Source organism: Caenorhabditis elegans, chromosome I (genome assembly GCF_000002985.6).
Source record: "Caenorhabditis elegans chromosome I".
In the NCBI taxonomy this organism is placed as follows: Eukaryota; Metazoa; Nematoda; class Chromadorea; order Rhabditida; family Rhabditidae; genus Caenorhabditis; species Caenorhabditis elegans.
In genome coordinates this window covers 289,902-310,896 of record NC_003279.8, presented here as the reverse complement: position 1 = coordinate 310,896, position 20,995 = coordinate 289,902, and the positions used below count along the sequence as shown (strand labels likewise).

At 36.7% G+C, this 20,995-nt stretch overlaps 2 protein-coding genes across 6 annotated transcripts; one reads left to right on the top strand and one right to left on the bottom strand.

The window, feature by feature from the left end:
• Window positions 1-106: 106 nt before the first annotated feature.
• C53D5.5 (Gamma-glutamyltranspeptidase 1) lies at window positions 107-5,086 on the top strand (the record flags this gene model as incomplete). 2 transcript variants are annotated; one of them, NM_058313.7, is made up of 7 exons in its annotated part: window positions 107-135; window positions 1,136-1,355; window positions 1,463-1,692; window positions 2,106-2,326; window positions 3,083-3,806; window positions 4,289-4,607; window positions 4,809-5,086. In NM_058313.7, the coding sequence occupies 7 exons, from the start codon at window positions 110-112 to the stop codon at window positions 4,995-4,997; spliced, it is 1,929 nt and encodes a 642-aa protein (NP_490714.1). The 2 variants fall into 2 exon arrangements, with proteins under 2 accessions (NP_490714.1, NP_001364826.1); NM_001377821.2 differs by lacking the exon at window positions 107-135 and having other exon boundaries at window positions 1,248-1,355; window positions 4,809-4,997.
• A 339-nt stretch (window positions 5,087-5,425) lies between these two features.
• On the bottom strand, window positions 5,426-19,682 carry C53D5.1 (FAM69 protein-kinase domain-containing protein; the record flags this gene model as incomplete). 4 transcript variants are annotated; one of them, NM_058311.7, is made up of 8 exons in its annotated part: window positions 5,426-5,969; window positions 6,642-6,804; window positions 6,988-7,109; window positions 7,169-7,694; window positions 8,067-8,136; window positions 8,193-8,302; window positions 15,047-15,105; window positions 19,590-19,682. In NM_058311.7, 8 exons carry the CDS (start codon window positions 19,647-19,649, stop codon window positions 5,817-5,819), a joined length of 1,263 nt encoding a protein of 420 aa, NP_490712.1. The 4 variants fall into 4 exon arrangements, with proteins under 4 accessions (NP_490712.1, NP_490713.1, NP_001367686.1 ...); NM_058312.5 differs by lacking the exon at window positions 19,590-19,682 and adding an exon at window positions 15,477-15,564; NM_001261901.3 differs by lacking the exons at window positions 15,047-15,105; window positions 19,590-19,682 and adding an exon at window positions 9,663-9,688 and having other exon boundaries at window positions 5,817-5,969.
• Window positions 19,683-20,995: the final 1,313 nt, after the last annotated feature.

The following is a 20,995-nucleotide window of genomic DNA, read 5'->3' as shown; positions in this document are numbered from 1 at the left end:
AATTCCGTTATCGTGAAAAGTTGCAATTTTGACATTCTCGTCCTAAATTTCCAATTGACAGCGCTTTGACTTTTTCTATGATTTTTTAATTCATACTCAATTCTGAATAATGACTCCTGAAGGGCAATCGACGAGGTGAGAGAAAAATCGATAATGTTAAAAATTCGCGGGTTTTTCGAGAAAATATTATACGTTTGTGAAAAAAATTCGAATCGAGACCCAAACGAGGCGGCATGAGTTTCTGAAAAAAATATATATATGGATTCAAGATTTAAAAAGTGCATTGTTTTTAAATTTATAATGCTGGAAATATTACCCAAATGCGAAAATACGGTACCAGGTCTCGAAACGACCAATTTTTTAAAAATAAAAACAAGCGTGCGCCTTTAAGGGAGTACTGTAGTTCTCACATTTGCAAATTCTTTCAAAAAAATCATGATGCTTTGAAAACAACTATCGATGAAAATTTAATTTTTTGAAAAAATTGATACAACTTTTTTGGTATATGAAAAACGGGCAATATTTTCGGAATTTCGAAAATTAAATTAAATTTTATGAAAAGTCGATAAAAATCGATACATTTTTGTTTGAAATTGCACAAATTCAAATTTTAGAATCTAGAAATCTATAAATTCAAATTTTTTAATCCAGAAAATCGATTATTTTCTCAAAAAATTGAAAATACTCTTCAGATTCATCTTTTTTGTGGAATATTCAAATTTTTGGGAAACCTCTGATTTTTGAAAATTCCATTTTTAAATCAGAATTATTACGGCAACACAAAATTCTGAGAATGCGTATTGCGCAACATATTCGACGCGCAAAATATCTCGTAGCAAAAACTACAATAATTCTTTAAATGACTACTGTAGTGTTTGTGTCGATTTACGGAAATCATTCATTAGTCGATAAATTGTTTTTTAAAAAACACAAAAAAAATGAAAAAACCGAAACCCCGTAAATCGACACAAGCTTTACCGTAGTGATTTAAAGAGTTACTGTAGTTTTCGCTACGAGATATTCTGCGCGTCAAAAATGTTGTGCAATACGCATTCTCAAAATTTCGCGGTCTTGTAATAATAGTGATCATGCCACTCAATACATCAAATTTGACGCGCAAAACTCGACTTTTCAGCAGTAACCCACCTCCTGTTCAATACTATAACACGTTTCCGGACGATGATAATTTACCGCCAGAATATGGACCATTTGATGAAGTTGAGCCGCTTATCGAGGCCGAGCAACCCATGAAAATCCGTACTTTAGTCGCGGCGGTCGGCTTAACGGTTCTCGTATTCACGTTGTTAATCTCAACGGTCGCATTCGCTTCATTGTATTTTCATTTACTAATGCAGGTTTGTTAGAAAGCTAGGCCACGAGGGTGAAAACTAGTCCGCAGTCGGTTCATGGCTGGCCGATTTGCTACGTGGCCGATAAAAATAAAACTCGGCAAGGTTTCCAGAACAATGCCCGCCTACCCCGTTGGCCTGGACCATCACTTTCTCCACTCGGAAAATATTCGAAAGCCGCCGTCGCCGCCGACAACGAAATTTGCTCAGAAATCGGTCGGAATATTTTGCTGAAAGGCGGAAATGCGGTGGATTCGGCAATCGCCGCACTTTTCTGTATCGGTGTAATGGATACACATTCGGCCGGAATTGGCGGCGGACATTTTATGACTATTTATAATGCGTGAGTTGTTGGTCTCGCCACGAATTGGAGCGGAACATCAATAATTAAAAAAAAAGATAATTATTAATATTGATTTTTCAACTAAAAATCAATAATCGAAAAGGAAAACAAAGAAGAAAAATTTTGGAAGAAAGAATGATTTTCCTAGGCCATTAAAAACATTTTTGCAAACATCACATTGTGGCCTCACTGGTTTCTGGCCTTCGTCAAAGCGTTTTTCTCGCGCTCCATTGACAATCGTCTACACGACGCTCCGTAAATTTACCCCGGTCGTGGCCTAGTCCAAACGGGCTAACTCGGCAAACTCTTCCATTTCAAAATATGAGGAAAGCCAGAAGCGCGTGTGGCCTTTAAACTTCTGCCGTGGCCTAAAAATATTTTCAATGACTTAGAAACCTCTAAAATTCTTCCAGAACGACAAAAGAGTGTACGGTAATCGATGCTCGGGAGATTGCTCCGCTCGCCGCAACAGAGGAAATGTACCGTGACAAATGGAATCAGTCGAGAATCGGATGGAAGGCGATTGCGGTGCCCGGAGAGCTTCACGGCCTCCGGACTGAATTCGAGAGATTCGGAAGTGGAAAAGTCGAGTGGAGACAGTTGTTGAAACCAACTATTGATTTGTTGGCTGAAGGTGGGCACTTTTTCTGCGAGCCTAGAATATTTCTGTTGGCCTAAAAAACTCCTAACGGCGTAGAACATTTTTGATGCTCAAAAACTTTTCTGGTGGCCGTTTTTAGACCGGCCAACAATCCCTAGGGGTAACGGATAACGGGGGCAACGGATTTAATATTCCCCGGGGACAACGAAAAAGGGGGGGGGCAACGGATTCAACGCTGCTCGAAGGCAACACAACAGGGGTAACGGAAATGGAGGCAACAGAACAATAATCCCTGAGGGCAACAAAAAGCGAGGCAACGGAATATTGAGCTCTTGGTAAGTTAAATGTTGAACTTTTTGTAAAAATCAGTTTAAAAGTTTCTCCAATTACTGTGTACGTTAAGATGGGTATCACAATAAGTCTCACCACGGCGTGTCTCACCACGATGGGTCTCATCACGATGGGTCTCTCAACGGAGGGTCTCGCCACGATGGGTCTCACCACGATAGGCCTCGTCACGATGGGTCTCGTCACGATGGGTCTCGCCACGATGGGTCTCGCCACGATGGGTCTCACCACGAAGGGAGACGGGCCCAAATTTTTTCAGGAGGAGAAGACGAGTAGTTTATTACATTACTAAAAATTTCTAGACCATCAAAAAATTTCTAGGTCACCATAAAAATTCTAGGCCATCATAAAAATTTCTAAGCCATCATGAAAATTTCGAGGTCACAAAATAAGTAACTATGTTATCGGTTCATGTTTCTAGGCCATCCTAAAAAATTCCAGGCTACCCAACGTCCCATGCCCTTGCAAAAGCTCTCAACCAAAACGAGCACCAAATCCGCGCGGAGCCCACCATGAAAAACTTCATCAACCCCGAAACTCAGCGTGTCTTCCAACCAGGAGAGCAGATAAAAACCCGCCAAAACCTTCTAGAAACATTCCGGCTACTCGCAAACTCCACAGATCCCATCGCCGACTTTTATACAGGTCGGCTCGCCGAGCAACTCGCCAAAGAGTTCGAAGCCAACGGTGGGATCATCCGGCTTCAGGACTTTAAAAATTACAAATCAATAGTCCACGACTCAAAAAATGTGATCTACACAAAGCTGAAAAACGGGCGCGGAGTCTGCGGCCCGCCGCCTCCCTCGGGCTCAGCGGTGGCTCAGGCAATACTTAACGTGATGGATGGCTTCGAATATAACATGAAGTCGTTCAACGAAATCGCAACGTTATACCATCATTTTCTGGAATCTAGCAAATTTAGTTATGCGGCTAGAAGCTGGCTTGGCGACCCGCAATTCGTGGCAAACGCCACGGAAATCGCCAAAAATATTACGTCAAAAGAGTGGGCGGATTGGGTTAGGTCGAAGATCACAGACACGACGCATCCTGATGATTACTATGGAGGATCGTTTGAAGCACCACCGCAGGATCATGGAACAACTCATGTATCGATTATCGATGCAGACGGCAATGCAGTTTCGGTTACGTCTACCATTAACTTATAGTGAGTTTGGCTTTTTTAAAGGAAATTTTTGGTGGCCGAACTTCGAAAACTCGGCCAGCAAGTGAGAAGTTAGTCCTCAGTCGACAAGCAACTGCAGTTGATAAAAATGAACAAGTTCGAGGTCGTCACCAAAAATTTTAAACTAATTAGGCCAGGGGATGATTTTAGGCAGTCTTAATAGTAAATTGTTTACCACCTGGATTTTATACCGAAGTGATTTCATAATCTGGGCCACGTGTATAATTTCTAGACCATCAACCAAAGTTTATATACGCCCACCTGAAATTTGGAGGCCATCACCTTTCAATTCTAGGCCATCAGTTAAAAACATTTTTAGGACGACGTTCAATTTTTAGGCCATCAGTTCAAGTTTATAGGCCACAAACTTAAATTTCTAGGCCATCACTTTGACTTTTTCGGATATGAAGACATTTTCTAGGCCACCGCCAAAAAAACTCTTCCACCATCTCAAATTCTTCCAGCCTGGGTGCCCTAGTATCCTCCGAATCGACGGGAATTCTCTGGAATAACGAAATGGACGACTTTTCCACTCCCGGTCATCCGAATTTCTTCGGTTTCCCACCGTCTCCCGCCAATTTCATTCGCCCTGGAAAACGCCCCATGAGTAGTCAAAGTCCATTAGTGATCTTTAACACAAAAGGGGCGGAGCTTATGGCGGTCGGCGGAGCCGGTGGATCCACCATTATTTCGGGTGTTGCTGGAGTTGCACTGCATGCGTTATGGCTGAAAGCAGATGTTAAACAAGCTGTTGATGCTCCAAGGATGCACAATCAGTTACAGGTAGAGAATTACACGCGAAATTTGATTTTTTTTTTGTTGGAAAAATCGATAATTGTCAAAAAGTTGATTTTTTAAAAATAAAAATCAATAATTTTCAGAAAAAAAACTTCTGAATTTAATTTTCAATCAATTTTCGACTTTCACATGAAATATTTTTCAATCAATAAAATCAAAACCTTTCCCAATTTCCTTATTTTTTAGCCAAATTACACGTGGTACGAGCCAAACTTCCCGAAAGCCTACGTGAAATCCCTGATCGATCGTGGTCACGTAATGAAGGCAGTGAACAATTTGACAGTTGTCACCGCCGCCGAACGACTTTCCGACGGCCAAATCTATGCGAACAGTGATTTCCGAAAAGGGGAGGAGTCAGCGCCAGCGGGATATTGATTATTATGTTCATATTTTAAATTTTGTGACTTTTTTGTTGATTTTTTGTAGAAATCGGGTGAAATTTGAAAATAAATGTTCTAGTTTTCGCACTTGTGTTAACACTTTTTTACTGGTCTTGTGGCCGCGTAAATAGGAAACTCGGCCATCGATTTTTTAGAACATTTTTTATCTTAAGAAAAACTCTTTTCATAATGTTGTGTATTCGAAGGCGAGACGAGGAGGAGAAGACGAGTAGTTTATTACATTACTAAACTAAGGAATAAATAAGTTAGTTCATAGAGTTCACGTTGTACGATCTTCTTAGCCACGTCGTGGGTCAATACACGTTGATACCCAACACATAAATAGTAAGTTTAGTCAGGGTTTTTCAGTTTTCAAGCCAAAAATTTGTCTGTAAAAATTCAAAAAAGGAAACAAAGTTTTTTTTTAAATTAAAATTCTTCATATAAATTCAGAGTTTTAAAACTTCAAACCCGTAACAATGAACGAGGTACAAATGAGACAAGGTGAAACATATTACACGTTCGTCAAAATTTTTTTTCGAGGAAAGTGTAATAATACATGAACCCATAATAAAACGCGATGATGTTGACGATGATGATGATGATGCAGAGCAAAAAATGATGACAGAATTATGAGAAAAAAACGAATAAAATTTCAAAATCCTAAGCTTTCGGGCTCTGTGAGCCATGGAAAAATGAGCCAGAACACAAAAAAAGGAAAATATGGAAAAAAGCACCAGAAAATTATAAGACACGGGGATTTTTTGACACATGGAGTAGAAGAAAAAAAAAGAAAGAATTGAGCTAGATTCCTTTAAACATCCGGCAGATTCCATGACCATGTTAACCGTAATTCGTTGAGTCGAGTTGTGATATTTCGTCCTGTATCCCGGCATGCGACCAAATATTTATTATTTTTGGACCATTGATTTGCGAACAGTTTGTTGACCAGTTTATCGCAGAAGACCTACAAAATTTGGATTTTTTTTCAATTTTTACACAAAAAAATCAAGAAAAACTTTGTTTTTTAGAATGCAAAATAAATGTATAAATTCTAGGAGTTTGAACTTTTTAATTAATTTTTTCTTTTACGTTTTGAAAAAAAGGAACTACAGGCCTGTCCGGGAAATTGTAAAGTTGAAAAAAATTTTCCTAACAATTTCACAACTTTTTTCCTATTACAAAGTAAATAGGTAAATTTTTTTCTGATAGTGGAAGTTAAATTCTACAAAATAAACTCCTTTCAATCAAAAAAAAAATCACATTTCTGACTGAAAATTCTCAAATTTTCAGTTTTTCTTTAGAAAAAATTCGGAAAATTCACTTTTTTAAAAATTTTTTGTCAGTCGTTCGTTTTTTGAGAATTAAAACTTTTAGGAAATTTCTATATTTTTTTTGAAAATTCAATTTGAACATCAGAATGTGATTTTCGATTTTTGGAAAAATCAAAAAGGTTTTTGTCGAATTTATTGGTTTTTTATGAATATTCATCAATGCTGTTGCTTTTTTAGCAATTTTTCACAGGTGGACGAACTTTTGCAAACTATGAAAAATTCGGCCATCTGGAAAAAAGCTCGTTTTTTGCCGATTTTATTGATTTTTCACAATTTTTCCAAACTTTTTCAACTTTCAAGCTTACCTCCAAATTCCCGTTACTCCTCGACGAGCACACCATATTAGAAGTGCATCTCGCCTCACAGTCTCCAATTTTACAATCATTATCACTTTCACACGGACGTCCTTTTAGGAGAGAATCCAATTTCGATTTCGTGTACACCATGTCACCGTCCATTAGAGCGAATCTGCAGAAAAATTGAGAAATTTGGATTTTTAGGGGTTTTCAAAATTTGAGTTTCCGGTTGGATTATCATCAATTTTTTTGTTTAAAAAATCATTAATAACTTTTATTCGAATTACGTTTCGAATAATTGAAAATGTAGATTTTTTCGGAAAAAAAAATCAAATAAAAAAACAGGCAGACCTACCTTTTCGGATAATCTGCTGATAACCCGAGATTATCAAATCGAACATCACACCATTGAAGGGGTTCGTCGAGAAATTCGTATAAGAGCTTCAGGGTTCCCATGACATGCACCAAGATTTTTGCCTGTAAATTTGGATTGAGAAAATTTTTTTTTTAAAATCAAGTTAAAAAAAAATCCCCACCTTCAAATTCGTATAATACCCTTTCATCTTGAACGCCACCAGTGACTCAGTCTGATACATATGTCCACACGTCCCAATGAGCTTCGGCGTGACACGTGTCAACGGTAACACTCGGAACAGGATGAATTCAGGCTGCTTTAACAAAGCCCACAAGGATCGTCGATCCGCTTTCGACATGGCTTCTCCCTTGGTCCGTAACAGTGTCGGCCACACAGTCTCCATTAAATGCCGTCGATAGTGTTTCGGCCATCCGAGTCTCAGCTCATCATTCACCATATCGACTACTCGATCCGAGAACTCTGCATCCGTCAGATGGTCTTTCGGCTCGTCGAATTGATCCATAAACGGTTTTGTGCTTTTATAGACAGCAATCTGTCCGCCATCTTTCACTATGACCACAGTCTTGTGCCCTTCGTAAAAGTCAGTGACAAGCCAGTTTCGATCATAGCAAAGTCGATTACAAGAGTCTCCGGAAACGTCTCCTCGCTCATAGGCATCACATAATCCGGTGAGTACTTGATTGGCTCTGTAAAATCGAAATGTCTAATAAATTATCAAGAAATTTGATTCAATATGAAATTCGGTGTTTTCAGAAAATTTCGAGTAAAAAAAAACTAAAACAACAAAACATTTTGACGACACCATACGATAATGATACTATTCATAAAATAGTTATTTTTCTGTTTTTTTTTTGCGATTTGCATCAACTCTTCATAAGTATGTCGTAAAACATTGTGTTAAAACTCTAGGAATGCCGAATTATCGGAGTTGGGAGGGGAAAAAGTGATACTTCTTTACCAAAAACACAGTTAATATAGTAGAAATTAATTGTGAACTCAATAAGTGTGGAATTATCGAGCAATTTCCTACAATAGTAATATGTTCCCAACATTCTCACCTTGTTAAATTAATACCAGGCCGCGGCTCGTTGAGGTCCGTCTTGTGTGTGCTTTCGGAGGGCGTTAATGCTGAAAATTCATTGTGTAAACTCAGATAAATTTGAATAATATGTATTTAAACCAACCTGATATGATAAGATATAATACAATGATTGACATGACAAGGATGGCGATCTTCCCGACTCGTGAGCAGCACGCGATTCGCCACGCCTCCTCGCCACACTCTTGTTCGCACCTGAAACGATTGTGGTAATTTCTTGAGATGGTGATATTGAAAAGCCACGTGTCAAGTATATATTTTATAAAATAGGCTCTAGAAGCACCAAAACTAATTTTGTGCCGTAAATTCGGCTTCAAATTGTTCTTTCCTTGCTATAAGTTACGGCAATTGCAATCAACAGAAATTCAGAACTCAGAAATATCTCGAACGGATGTGAATTTGAGTAAGGCTCAGTCTACTGATTTTTCACTATTTCATACATATTCAAATTTCTATCACCGTAATCTATAGCAATGACAGTTTAGGCCAAATTTTTGACACATCACTTATTACAGTACTCCTAGAGACCCTACAGAAATTCGAACCTAAATCCGTCTAAAACTGAGCTATAACAAGCTATATGGAGTTCAGCAACGAGATATGAAGCGGGAGGATACGCTGCTGTGCAGAAGGCTTCAGTGAAGCGGAAGACCTTTTATGGCAGCAGTAGAAGAGGATGAATACTCGAGTAAGTGCAGGAAGAAAAAAATGGAAGGGCAGGAACGGGAAGAAAATGGAGATTCCGGAATATTTAAATACCCAATTATTATTTTTGATCGAGTTTTTAGTTTTTAGAAAAAAAACATTTCTTGCATTTTTTCGCGACAAATTTAAACTTTTAGAGAAAAGGGAGCACCTGTTAATAAATAGGTATACCAAAAAACGTATATTTTACATGTTTTGACAGTCTCGACTGTCTCTGTTTTGCTCCGGCTTAGCGTGAAAATATGTAGGAAAATGGTTAAAAATGAATGTTCCAGAAGAAAGAAACCGTTTTTATATCCACCTTTATATTTTCCAAATGTTTATGTTTTGACGTTTTTTTTCAATTTGTTTTCTTTTCGCCGGAGAAAAAATCAATCGAGAAAATGAAAGATACATTGGTAGAATATAATACCCAAAAGAATGTTTTTTTTTTGCGAAAAAGAATAATACAATGATGTATTGTCACACGGTTACACCTCACCGCGTTCACACCTTTATCGACTATCATCAAGTAAAAGTTGAGTACAAGAGGAAGACAGGTTGCGTTTGAAAATCTGATTTCCATTGCAACTTTTTGAAAAAAAAAGTATTCTGGGATTGGGAGGCAGACGCGACACAGTTCCTGAAGCCTGCCTCCTACCTGCCCGCCTCATGCCGGCCTCTCGCCGCACTATGGCGAGAACTCAAAGGCTTGGTTTCAGCACCACATACTGCGAAAGATGATTCCGACACTTTTCGGGTTCCGCACCGCACTAGACAGAAGGCGCGGTAGGCGTTTTGGTACATACATGACAGCCCTAGTAAAACTGATACCTAGCAATAAGAAAATTAATTGCAAATTCACACTTACGATAGTTTTATAATAAATTTGAACATAATTTGAAAAGTTGCAGAATAAAAAATAAAAAATTCTGATATTCCTATTTTAATATTCAAAAAAAAAACGGAACACGTAATTTTTCGAAACCTAGAATCAATAAAGGCAAATTTATTATCGGCAAATTGCGGTTTGCCGGAAATTTTCAATTCCGGCAAATTGTCGGTTTGCCGTTTGCAGGATATCAATTTACCGGAAATTTTTATAATATATTATAATATACATAAACTTGGTATCTTTCAAATTTACCAAAAATTTCAAATTTTCAACATAGGGATGGATATATAGTTAAGAATTCAAATAACCAACAACTACAAATCCACATTGAAAGACAAAAGTAGTCAGTTGATGATCGAATTAATGTTATTGTGGTGGTAGATTTGATGATGGTGGAGAAGTAGAGAGGAGGAGGCTAACTAAACACAACAAAAACCATTATATTTTGGCGCCCCACTTATTACGAGAGACGTTTAATACGTACGTAGTGGTGTTTGTAATAATTGTAAGAGGTGTGTCCGGTTTTTAGAAAACGAGAAGGGAGGGAAGGGGGTGAAGCTAAAAAAATTTCGGATTTTTGGAAGGGGTGTCAGTTCGGAGAAGTTGCCCTTCGGCAAATTGCCGGTTTGCCGAATTTGCAGGAAACTCTCAATTCCGGCGAATTGTCGATTTGCCGAACACCAATTTCCATTTTTAATTTTTGCGTTTGCCCGAAATAATTGTCTGCCGCCCAACTCTAGAGTCTAGACCATGGCCGAATTTTTTTTGGCGAACTGCCGGTTTACCGAAAGTTTGAAAAATACAGCTATTGGCCGATTTGCCGAAAATGTTCATTTTGGCAAGTTGTGACATTTTCAGCTTTGCCGAATGTTCCAGAATTTCGAAATACGAGGATCTGTCGAAAAATTTTCGATTTGGGCATTTTCTGTAGAGAATTAGAATTAGACACAATCTTCTGGGATCTTTTTTCAGAGCCTCGAAAAATCCTTTTTCTCGAATTTCTGATTATATGAAACTAGACTTTTGAACAGTTACAAAAAGAGTATGAATGAAAAACGGACGAAGACTAAAACTATCCAAGAAAGGGATCAACCGGGCAAAGAAAAACCATCGTTGGGTTTCCCTGGTATGCAGGCGCGGTTTCAGAGCCTGGCTGGAACCTGCCGCCTGATTCATGCCTGTACATGCTTAAAAATCGCTCCAAGACCCTCTCATTAGACACACACGCACATATATTTCTTGCACTCTTTACTCAAATAGGAGGTAGTTATCGACACTTTCAGAAGTCGTCCCCTCCTTTTCCTCCTGCACCTCTCTCTATTTTCTTCAAGTGTGTGTGTGGCACTTGTAGACAGTACGAGTGCGCGTGGAGACGCCGACGGAAACAATTATGGCTTTCGACGTCTCTAGATCTATCCTACTTCTTCGTGTCGAGAAGAAGAAAAAGCGAGAAAAACGAAGAAAAAGTGGGAAATGAGAAGTGAAAAGGCGCGTGTAAGTGTCTGTGTGACGATGATGCAGCAGAACAGGAACACCTGTGGAATGAATTTTTAAAAGTAAAATTTGATAATTGGCTTAGGTACCGTATATGCTGTATTCTAGGGCTTCCATGTAGGAATTAAAACGCCTGTCTGCCTGGCCTTCAGGCAAGCTTCAGACCCTGAAACCGCGCCTGTCTACCATGGAAGCACAAATTCCGACATTGTTTTTCAAACTGATAGGCTTATGTACCCTAAGGTCTTGTTAAAATTCTCATACACCTCGGAAATGGTATGTTTCTTGGGAGTTTGCCGTTATTCAAATAACTTTTCAGGATTATGAATATTAGCCAATTAATACCCGCAATATTGATTGATTATCGGTTACAGTTCTCGACGGGAGCATCGCCAGGGCATTTCTAGACTTCGGAACGGGTAATCCTTGAACCATTAACAAGTTATTCAATTATTCAAATATAATTCTCTCCATTCAACGTAAATGCAAAACATAGTCCAAAACTCTACGAAATTCTATAAATTCCTTGAAAATCAAGCCAAATCGATGGTGTTTGGTTGGTCAAACTGATAATCGATATCAAATTAACAAGGAAAACGCCTCGGGCTATCAAACTTCGGAGTTCGTTACATTGATTTGTAATAGAATGAATCGCATCAATAGTGGAACAAGGTAGGGCTTCTATGGTAGGCAGGTAAATTTCAAATTTTTTAAATTTTTATCAATTTGTTGAAAATTAAATTTTTTTAAAAGTTCACGTTTGTTTTAGCATAACGTATTGAGGCGAGAGGCAGGCGGAGGTCACCTTAAAGTCAGGCAGGCGATTTACCGCCTCACGAAAGCCCTTGTACAAAGGAAATCTGATACTATTTCGGAAAAGGCCACGATAAGTTTTATCTCTGGACAAGAAAGACAAATTCACCTGTTGTAGGTAACAAACTAAATCTAGAATGTTCAAAACTTCATAAGAATCTTCTAGCTAGAAAATTGACAATTTGACAGAGCTTGAAACAAAGGAAACGCTTAGCTTCCTGCGTCTTCTCTCTTTCACTCTCTCGCTCACTCAACATTATATACAAAGCGAGCTTGTTTATGTAAACTCTGAATCGGTTCGCAACTGAGGGGTCAATGACAGACAGAAAAAAATTGAGAGGAGGTCTTTTGGCCTCTAAATGATTGGAGACAAATGAAAAAAAATCAGTACGAGACGCAGTGACGGAAATGAATTTGGGCGAGATGAAGAGACAGAGATGAAGATGATGATCGCAGCACGTTGAATTTTGATGAAGAAAGATATGTGGTGGCAGACAGGTGAACAAAATTCAAAAATGTTTAACGAACTGGGCGGTCGAAGTAAAGGGTCATCAGAATGGTAGTGACGGTTGTTTTCACAAAATTCTACTTGAAATTTGATGAAATTGGCTTGTTTTGGGTCTTGAAGCGATTACCGCTAATTTTCGGCTACGCTAGGCAAGTTAAAAAATTGTTGAAAAATGAGAAAGGTTCGGAAATGTAATTCTTTAAATTACTACTGTAGCTCTTGTGTAGATTTAGGGGGGCTCGATTCTCGAAACGTAAAAATTACTGTAGTTTTCGCTATGAGATAATTTGCGCGTCAAATATGGTGTGCAATACGCATTCTCAGAATTTTATAATCCGGAAATAAGTAGTACGACACTCCGCTCCGTAAATCGATCAAATTCTGGGAAACTCCTGCAGCTTTCTTACAGCTCAACAAATGCGTGCACTGAAAACTCCAGGAATTCAAGAGTGGACATAAAATAGAGAACACGACGTCGAGTGAAGACAACAAGGAGAAGCCTAATCAAATACTCGAGGCGAACCATGGAAAACAAAACATAAATATTGTCTTCGTGCTCTTTTCCTATTTCTTTTCAGCATCTCTAGTTCTTCCAGCACAATTTGGGCAACGAAGAAGAATAAGAAGTAAGAGGAGAAGCCAGAAGAAAGACAAAAGGTTTGTCCCATGGGAAAGTGGAGAAAGTTGAAGCGGAAATTGAGAAGCTGCTGGCTGGTCTGCTGGACACAAGATGGACAAAGTTTTTGCACACACACTCTTTCCAATTTGAATATTCCGCGCGGGGTCCGAAAATTGGGTTCCCCTAGCAGTATACGTAATAACAATAAAACTGGACCTCCCCCCGCTGAACCATATTGTGTGGTGGTGGTTCAATGGTCGACCGACAGAATGATTGATTCCAATTTGTCCCCCGCGGGAGAGACAAATTCTGAGCAAGTGGGGATTATTGTAGTGTCATTGTATGAATTAATAGATGAAATTGTGGAGATAGTGTGGTGAATGTTGCATTTATAGCAGTGAGTCGCTCTTCTTTTGCGAATGAAACAATTCGAAAAATCTGATCCAGAGAGTTGTAAAAATCCCTTTTAAGATTCTTTCAAGTAAGTTTTGGTTAAATATGAAAAATCAGAAGAAAGGAAATTCCGTCAAATAAAGCTCTATGAAAACACAATAAGTGATGGTGGCGGGAAAACGGATTAAACGGGCGGATTTCGCTAGTTTGATCGATAGACTTTCATCGACAAAGTTTTTTTTAGTTTAAAGTATACTGTATTGTCACTTTTTGTTCGTTTGAAAATACTACTATAAACACAGTTGAGCAGTATAGTCTTGAGACTGAAATTAAAGCTTTGGAGCGAATCAATAATAATAATAATACGGAAAATATATAGAGGACCACATATATATTTACACTAAAACTCGTTGAAATTAATAACGTATGAACTAATTGTTAATTTTTTTGAGTTTATTTTTTAAGCTCAACATATATGTAAAACCTTTATCAAAAAACTTGGAATGTTCGGCAATTCTGAACCACTGCAAACAAAACTTATAGGATTACTAAAAGTAATATGAATAAGGTTTAAGCTTGGAAATTATTATCAAAAAGTCTTTTATCGGCCAAAAGCCCTAGATTTGCCTTAGCAATGCCTATTATGGACTCAGGATTAGCAAGGTGGCCGGATTTTGGATAATGGAGTTTCTTATGAAAAAAACGTTTTGAAAGTAGAAATTCAGATTGCTAGTGATCGTATTACGTCTCCAATTTCCTTCGTTGTTTGCATTAAAAATTTTGAAAACTTTCCACAAACTCCTGTATAGGCAAGACTTATTTCGGGTTTTTCGTTACCGGACACACAAATTATTTTAATTGTTCATATAGGTGCAAAGATATGAACGCAATGCTCAGAGAACGAATTCGGCGAAAATAACATAGTGTCTCATTTTTCAAATATGTATAAATCAATTAAATTTAAAATTTAAACATTTGCCCGAGCGGCGGCTCTCTTCAGTGCCAATTAATATTTAATGCGCAGTGTGGTGCAGGTCACGTGAGGACGAATAAAAAACATAGGATGAATGAATAATTCAAAGAGCATTTTGGCTCACTTTAGGCACACATGTACACATTGCCATGGGAACCTGGAACAGCATCGGCTAGAGAAACACTAATGAGCGGGGCCACAGAGCTGATAGATGAAAATGGAAGAGAAATTGTTATGGAAAACTCTTCCATCTGGGCAATTTTATCGGTAACTACCCAGAAAAGTGCAATTGATACTACTTTCAACGTGTCCAGCACATAGTTTACAAAAAGCGAGAAAGGTCAAATGTGAGAGTATCATCGAGAGCGCACTGATCGGAGAGACGACAGACTGATCCACTACGGAGCAGCAGCAGCTGCCCACTGATTTATGGGCTTTATTGCGGGTTGCGATCTAGAGAGCTGGGTGGAGCTAAGGCGGTTGATTTGAAAATTAATTTGAAAATTTTTTAAGCATTAATTCGTAATATTCTGAATGAAATAATAGAAAAAGAAACTAACCTATCATAACATTCATCGTAGTCCTGACCCGCGTAGTCGGTTGCCGTTCGGCCTTGTGCCTGAAAATGTGTTCTTTAAAAGTTTTTAGATATAATACTCATGCAACTTTCTTTTTTGATTTGATATTCAATCTATTTAAAACATCCTTTTCGAATGTACTCAGAATATCGTAAAAAGGTGTAAACCAGGGGCTACATTAGTTTTTGCACAAAATCTTAATTAAAAATTTTTCATGTGTGCAGCAAACTCGGCAAATTTGCCGATCTCGGAAAACGGCAAGTCCGGCAAATTTGCCACACACCCATGCTATAAAGTTTATTGTAAAACTTTATTCTGTAAAACGTTCAACCTATATTATTACATGATCTATAGGGACTATTTAGAGATTCAAAAAATTTGTTAGGATCGCATCAAGACCCAGTTCTCTAACCATTTTAAGCGGAACCAGCCGTCGAAACGGTCTTCGTGACGAGCTCGAGTACATTGTGCTCCTTCTACGACCCGCTGAGGCGATACCTATGATTTTCATGGCTTTAGAAAAAAAAACGAGGAAGGCATACGAGTAATATAAAATTGATAAGGAAACTAAGAACTGGTGATCCCCGGGATCATCTTTGGATAATCCTATACGTATAGGTATTTAGTGGGAAAACGAAAAATCGTGGTACAACGAGAAGTGCACATTTCTGCTCTTGCTCTCAATTTTTTGCAATTTTTTTCACAATTTTACTGCGAAATCTAATACAAACAAAAGAAAAGACTTGATGATCGTCTCAGGTAGCAAAAGACAAACATTAAGGTACACTAGTGAAATTCTGAGAGAAAGGGTTCCTAATCGTACTTGAAAATTTAAAGGAACATAAGTATTAAAAGTCAGCCAGCCAACTGCACCTCTACAGACCAATCGGAAATTAGTCTTGCATGCAGAGGAAATACGCATTGTACATAATATTACGGGAGGCACAAAACTCTAAGAATGCGTATTGCACAACATATTAGACGCGCAAAATATCTCGTAGCAAAAACTACAGTAATTCTTTACATGACTACTGTAGCGCTTGTGTCGATTTACGGAATCTCGATTTTCGATATTAATTTTTCGCTTTTCGTATTATTTTCTTAATTTTCGCTCAATATTATATCGACGAATATATGATTTACATAAATCGACACAAGCGCTACAGTAGCCATTTAAAGGATTACTGTAGTTTTCGCTGTGAGATATTTTGTGCCTCAAATATGTTGCGCAATACGCATTCTTAGAATTTCGTGCTCTCTAAATAATACAACATCTCAAAATTCGAAAAATGGAATAGAAAAATAAACGCGCATTACTGAAAAGTAATGATAACGTCTTGTTTATCCGGTGAAAAATCTGAAATCTGTCTCATAGCAACCAAGAATCGAGGATTTTCTCACATTTTTTATAATTGAGGGAATAGCGGATTTTCGATGTTTGTGGGTAATATAGAATGTGCATTTTTTTTTGATTTTGAGAGTATATATAAATTATAAGTTGGCCAATTGAAAAAAAAACTAGATTTAAACTGAAATTTTTCTTATAAAATTTTCAGTTTTGATCTATTTTTTCGGCTTGTTTGAAAAATAAATATACTCAACAAAAAAATCGATTTTTTTAATGCAGACACAACTAGAATAGAATCATAGTACAAAAGAATTCCAATAGACGAGGCTAGCAAGCATGCAAAATGAACGAAATGAAAAAAAAAAGTTTTCGTTTAATTGGTTTCTACGGGAGACAGGAAATCGTTCCGATTCTCATTTCAAAACAAATGGACCGACGACAAACTTCCCTCACAAAACCCGCAATTATCGCTTCTTCCTAATTTGGAGAAAACTTAATTTGACAATAAAAAACTAGAGAAGAATTACAAGGACCTTCAAAAGTTTTGTTTAGAAATGTAGATGTGAAATTAAATTCTAGAAAAACTATGAATAACCAGAAAAAAAACTAGGATTTCTGGGCCCTCGAAGTGTTTAAAAATTAACCGTGAGATCAGGTTTTCTAAAAATGTGTCAAATTCCCTCACAACGTGTGGAATTAAACTTTCAGGAAAGTTCATAAAAATAGCGCTTGAATCGGATTAACCTGACACTGTTAGTGGTTTTCAGGTGAAAAAAATGTTTTCAAGATGTCAATTTAGTTGACATTTTTGAATCAGCCACACGTGGTTTGTCCGAAAATTGCGTACCGTCAAGGTCCTGACACAAACGAACTTTTGTTTGGTGTGCCCGATTTTTTCGATAAAAATCAGAAATTTTAGCGAAACTCTACAAACTGTTTTGCTTTCAAAAATGTTCGTCCGTTTCAGGAAATTGACCCGTAATTTTAGGCCATGGTCGATAAAAAAATCGAAAATTGCTTCCAGCATTGAACATGTCAAAAAACTTAGATTGTCTGATAATTGAGTGAAATCAGAGAAATAAAATCTAAAATTTTGCCTGAAAAGAGCACAAATCAATGGCGTCCTACGCCCTAAGAACCTCATTAGCCGGAAAGCAACGGGGGCAGTAAAATGATGAGTAAGAGGAGACGAGGTAAAGAGCCGGGTGGCACAAACGTTTTCGACGAGTCGACAGGTGACATATACACGGGGCATCTCCCACATTTGAAGGATTTATTACTTTTTTGTTCGGGGATGTTTTCTAAAGTTTTAGGGCTTGCCCGAGGCAAGACAGAGAGCGGTAAGAAACTTTGAAAAATTGGTGGCCGAGCTTTCTTTTTTTTTTTATACAAAGTTTGCCGCCCATTTTTACTTGAAATTTCAGATTTCAAATTTTCCTAATTTTTATCAATTTTATGAGAACCAAATTAAGAATTAGAAAAATAGTTCATGTATGGTTTAGCACAAGACTAGGACTGAAGCGTTAGGCAGGCGGAGGCCGCCTTAAAGTCAGGCAGGCAGGCGTTTTAACGCCTGCATGGAAGATCTACTCCGCCGCGTTGAGCTCATGAGGGGAAATCACCAAAACTAGAAAAATTGTACAAAGTGACGGAGATTATGATTTGTGTCACACAATTGTTTAGAAGGGAAAACCCCGTTGCTAAATAATTTGGTGGATTCTTTTTGAAAACCATGAAGATTTAAAATTCCAAAAGTGTTGTTGGAGTATATGAACTATGGACTGAATTCTTGACATCAGATCTTTGGAATCACAAGTTCATTCCACAATTTGAAGGTTTTGGAAAGCCAGTAGTTTGAATTTGGGAATCTTTTAAGATAGAGAAAGTTAGGCCAGAAGCCTGACAACGGCAAAACAAAAATGATCGGTGGCCTAGTTGTTCTATTTTCTAGGCCGGCAAATAGCCATGTTTTCTGAATTCTCAGAATTTGAAAATAAAAATCTATATTCTTCTGAATAACTATAAATTCAGGAAAATGCGTCGGTTTTTGATTATTTATTTTCTTTCGAGCAAGAAAATATAATTCTCCTGAATAATAATAAATTTATTGAAATAAATTAGTTTTCTATAGAATCTAGTATCCAGTATTTATCATTAAAAATATTTCTCGAGCAACCGAAATATAATTGGAGAGTAGTGTTCTCCCCCGGCATATCTCTAATTATCAACATCCCGCCTCAAACTCGCGGAGCTTGAAAGATCATAGATTAAATTTATCGAATTTCATGTTAAACTTTCGAAGTAAAAAAATCGATTTTCACTTCATTTGTTTTTAACAATAGAGAAATTTCCGGGAATTGTTGAAAAATAAATAAAAAATCTATTTCGTTATTCAGAAATAAGAAAACCGGCACCATTGATTCAGATAAATTTCGAATTTTCAGAGAGAAAAAATTGAAGGCAATATTGTCGTAAAAAGGTAGTTCTTCATTGATCAGAAAAACTTAGGAATAAATTTTGAAAAATTAGAGAAAAAGTGGATAATATTCTACTAGAATTAAATGTGTTACCAAAAATGTTGTTCATCATGAAATTGAAAATTGAAATAATATTTCTCAAAAAACCAGTAGCTCGAAGGTCTATTTTTCATGAAAAAACGACTTTGAAACAGAAAAAAAAGAAAAAAATAGAACTAAATTCCTCACTAATCTGATGATTGCAGTGCAATTACTAATAGTTGTTTTCTCCGAAACAAACATTTTTTTTAAATATGCACTAATTTTAGTAATGTTCTTAAATTGAAAAAAACTAATAAATATAATATAATTTTGACTTGTAGCGAAAAAAAACAATTTAAAAATTCAATTTTTTTTCTTTGAACTTGAAAAAACTATTGAAAATTTTCATTTTCTAGGCTACCTTTTTCAGTTTTTAATAGTTTGGGATTTGCAGATTATCTCAAGTTTCAAAGAACATTTGTGAAAAGTTCAATGGTTTTAGTTTTTTAAAAGGTAAAACTAGTTTATTTCTGTGTATCTGACGGAAAAAGTGATTTCCGAGTTTTAAGTAGTTTGAATTTAAAATTTACATATATTGAAAATGTTCAGAGTGACGTCACTACCTGTGGCCTAGAATGTGCTAGGCCACGATTTAAAAAACAAATTAAAATCTACCAACCTCATGATCCTCGTCATAAATCCCAACTTGTGCTCCGTAATGCAGCGGAATTATCTCCATTTCTACAACATCGAACGGTTTGACTTGGGGGAACTGAAATAAATAAATATTTTGAAAATAAAATAGGTAAAAATTGCGGGAAAATTTTGAACACCAGGGAAATTTATAAAAATTTGCTTTTTGGTTTTTTCGAGCAAAACCGAAAAAATTCCGAACAATTGGAAAACGGAAAATTTTCGGCACAATTTAAAATGATTGATTATTAAACATATTAGGGAAGTGAGAAAAAATCTGTTATATCTTTTAACTTTTATTATATCTTTTAACAATTTAATTTATTACGTGAACACAAAATTCTGAGAATGCATACTGCACAACATATTTGACGCGCAAAATATCTCGTAGCGAAAACTACAGTAATCTTTTTATGACTACTCTAGCGCGTGCGCGAAACACGACATCCATGCACAATGTTTTCCAACTCACAAGTTTTACAAACTTATTTCAAAGATGTTAGTCAGTTATACATTACAAGATTGTAGAAACAATATATGCCTAATATTATGCCAGCTAACGTGATATTTTGCGCGTCAAATATGTTGTGCAATACGAATTCCCAGAGTTTACTGTTCCTGTAATAACTAAAGATTAAAAAATTAAAATATTTTCAAATACCGGTCATTAAATGAGTATTGAATGTGGAAGTAAGAAAATTATTAATTTTTGACAAATTTAAACGTAGAGAAACGGAGAGGGAAAAGTTATAAACAGTGTCCAAAAGAAAACAGGTAAACAATACTATTTCCTGTGTGAGTGTCTAGTCTATAGTGTTGAGTGGGTAAGCGATTGAGTGGAAAAGGGATCGTGTGACCCAACTAGAACAGATTACACTTTGTCTCACCAACAATTTAACCGAGATGGATTATACAAGTTCTGAATGATTAATGAACAGTGTCTAGTGATAATCAATTTAGATTACGGAAAAAATAAAACCTTAAACAATAGTTTTTTGGAAGACTATTATCTCGAAAAATTTGAACTATTACGATAACAGTAAATTCTTAAAATGCGTATTGCTCAACATATTTGACGCGCAAAATATCTCGTAGCGAAAACTACAGTAATTCTTCGTAACGTCGATTTACGGGCTCGATTTTCTAAATGAATTTATTTTCGGATAGTTACACCGATATTCCATTTTCCTTCATTTCTTCGTATTATTTTCTCATTTTTTGCTTAATTTTAATATTCTATAGATTAAAGATTATTAAATTTAATTTCGTAAATCGAGCCCGTAAATGGACAAAAGCAATACAGTAATAATTTTAATTTTAAAGATTACTGTAGTTTTCGTTACAAGATATTTTGAAAATATCTAAAAAGCCAATCTGTGGGTGGAGACTATA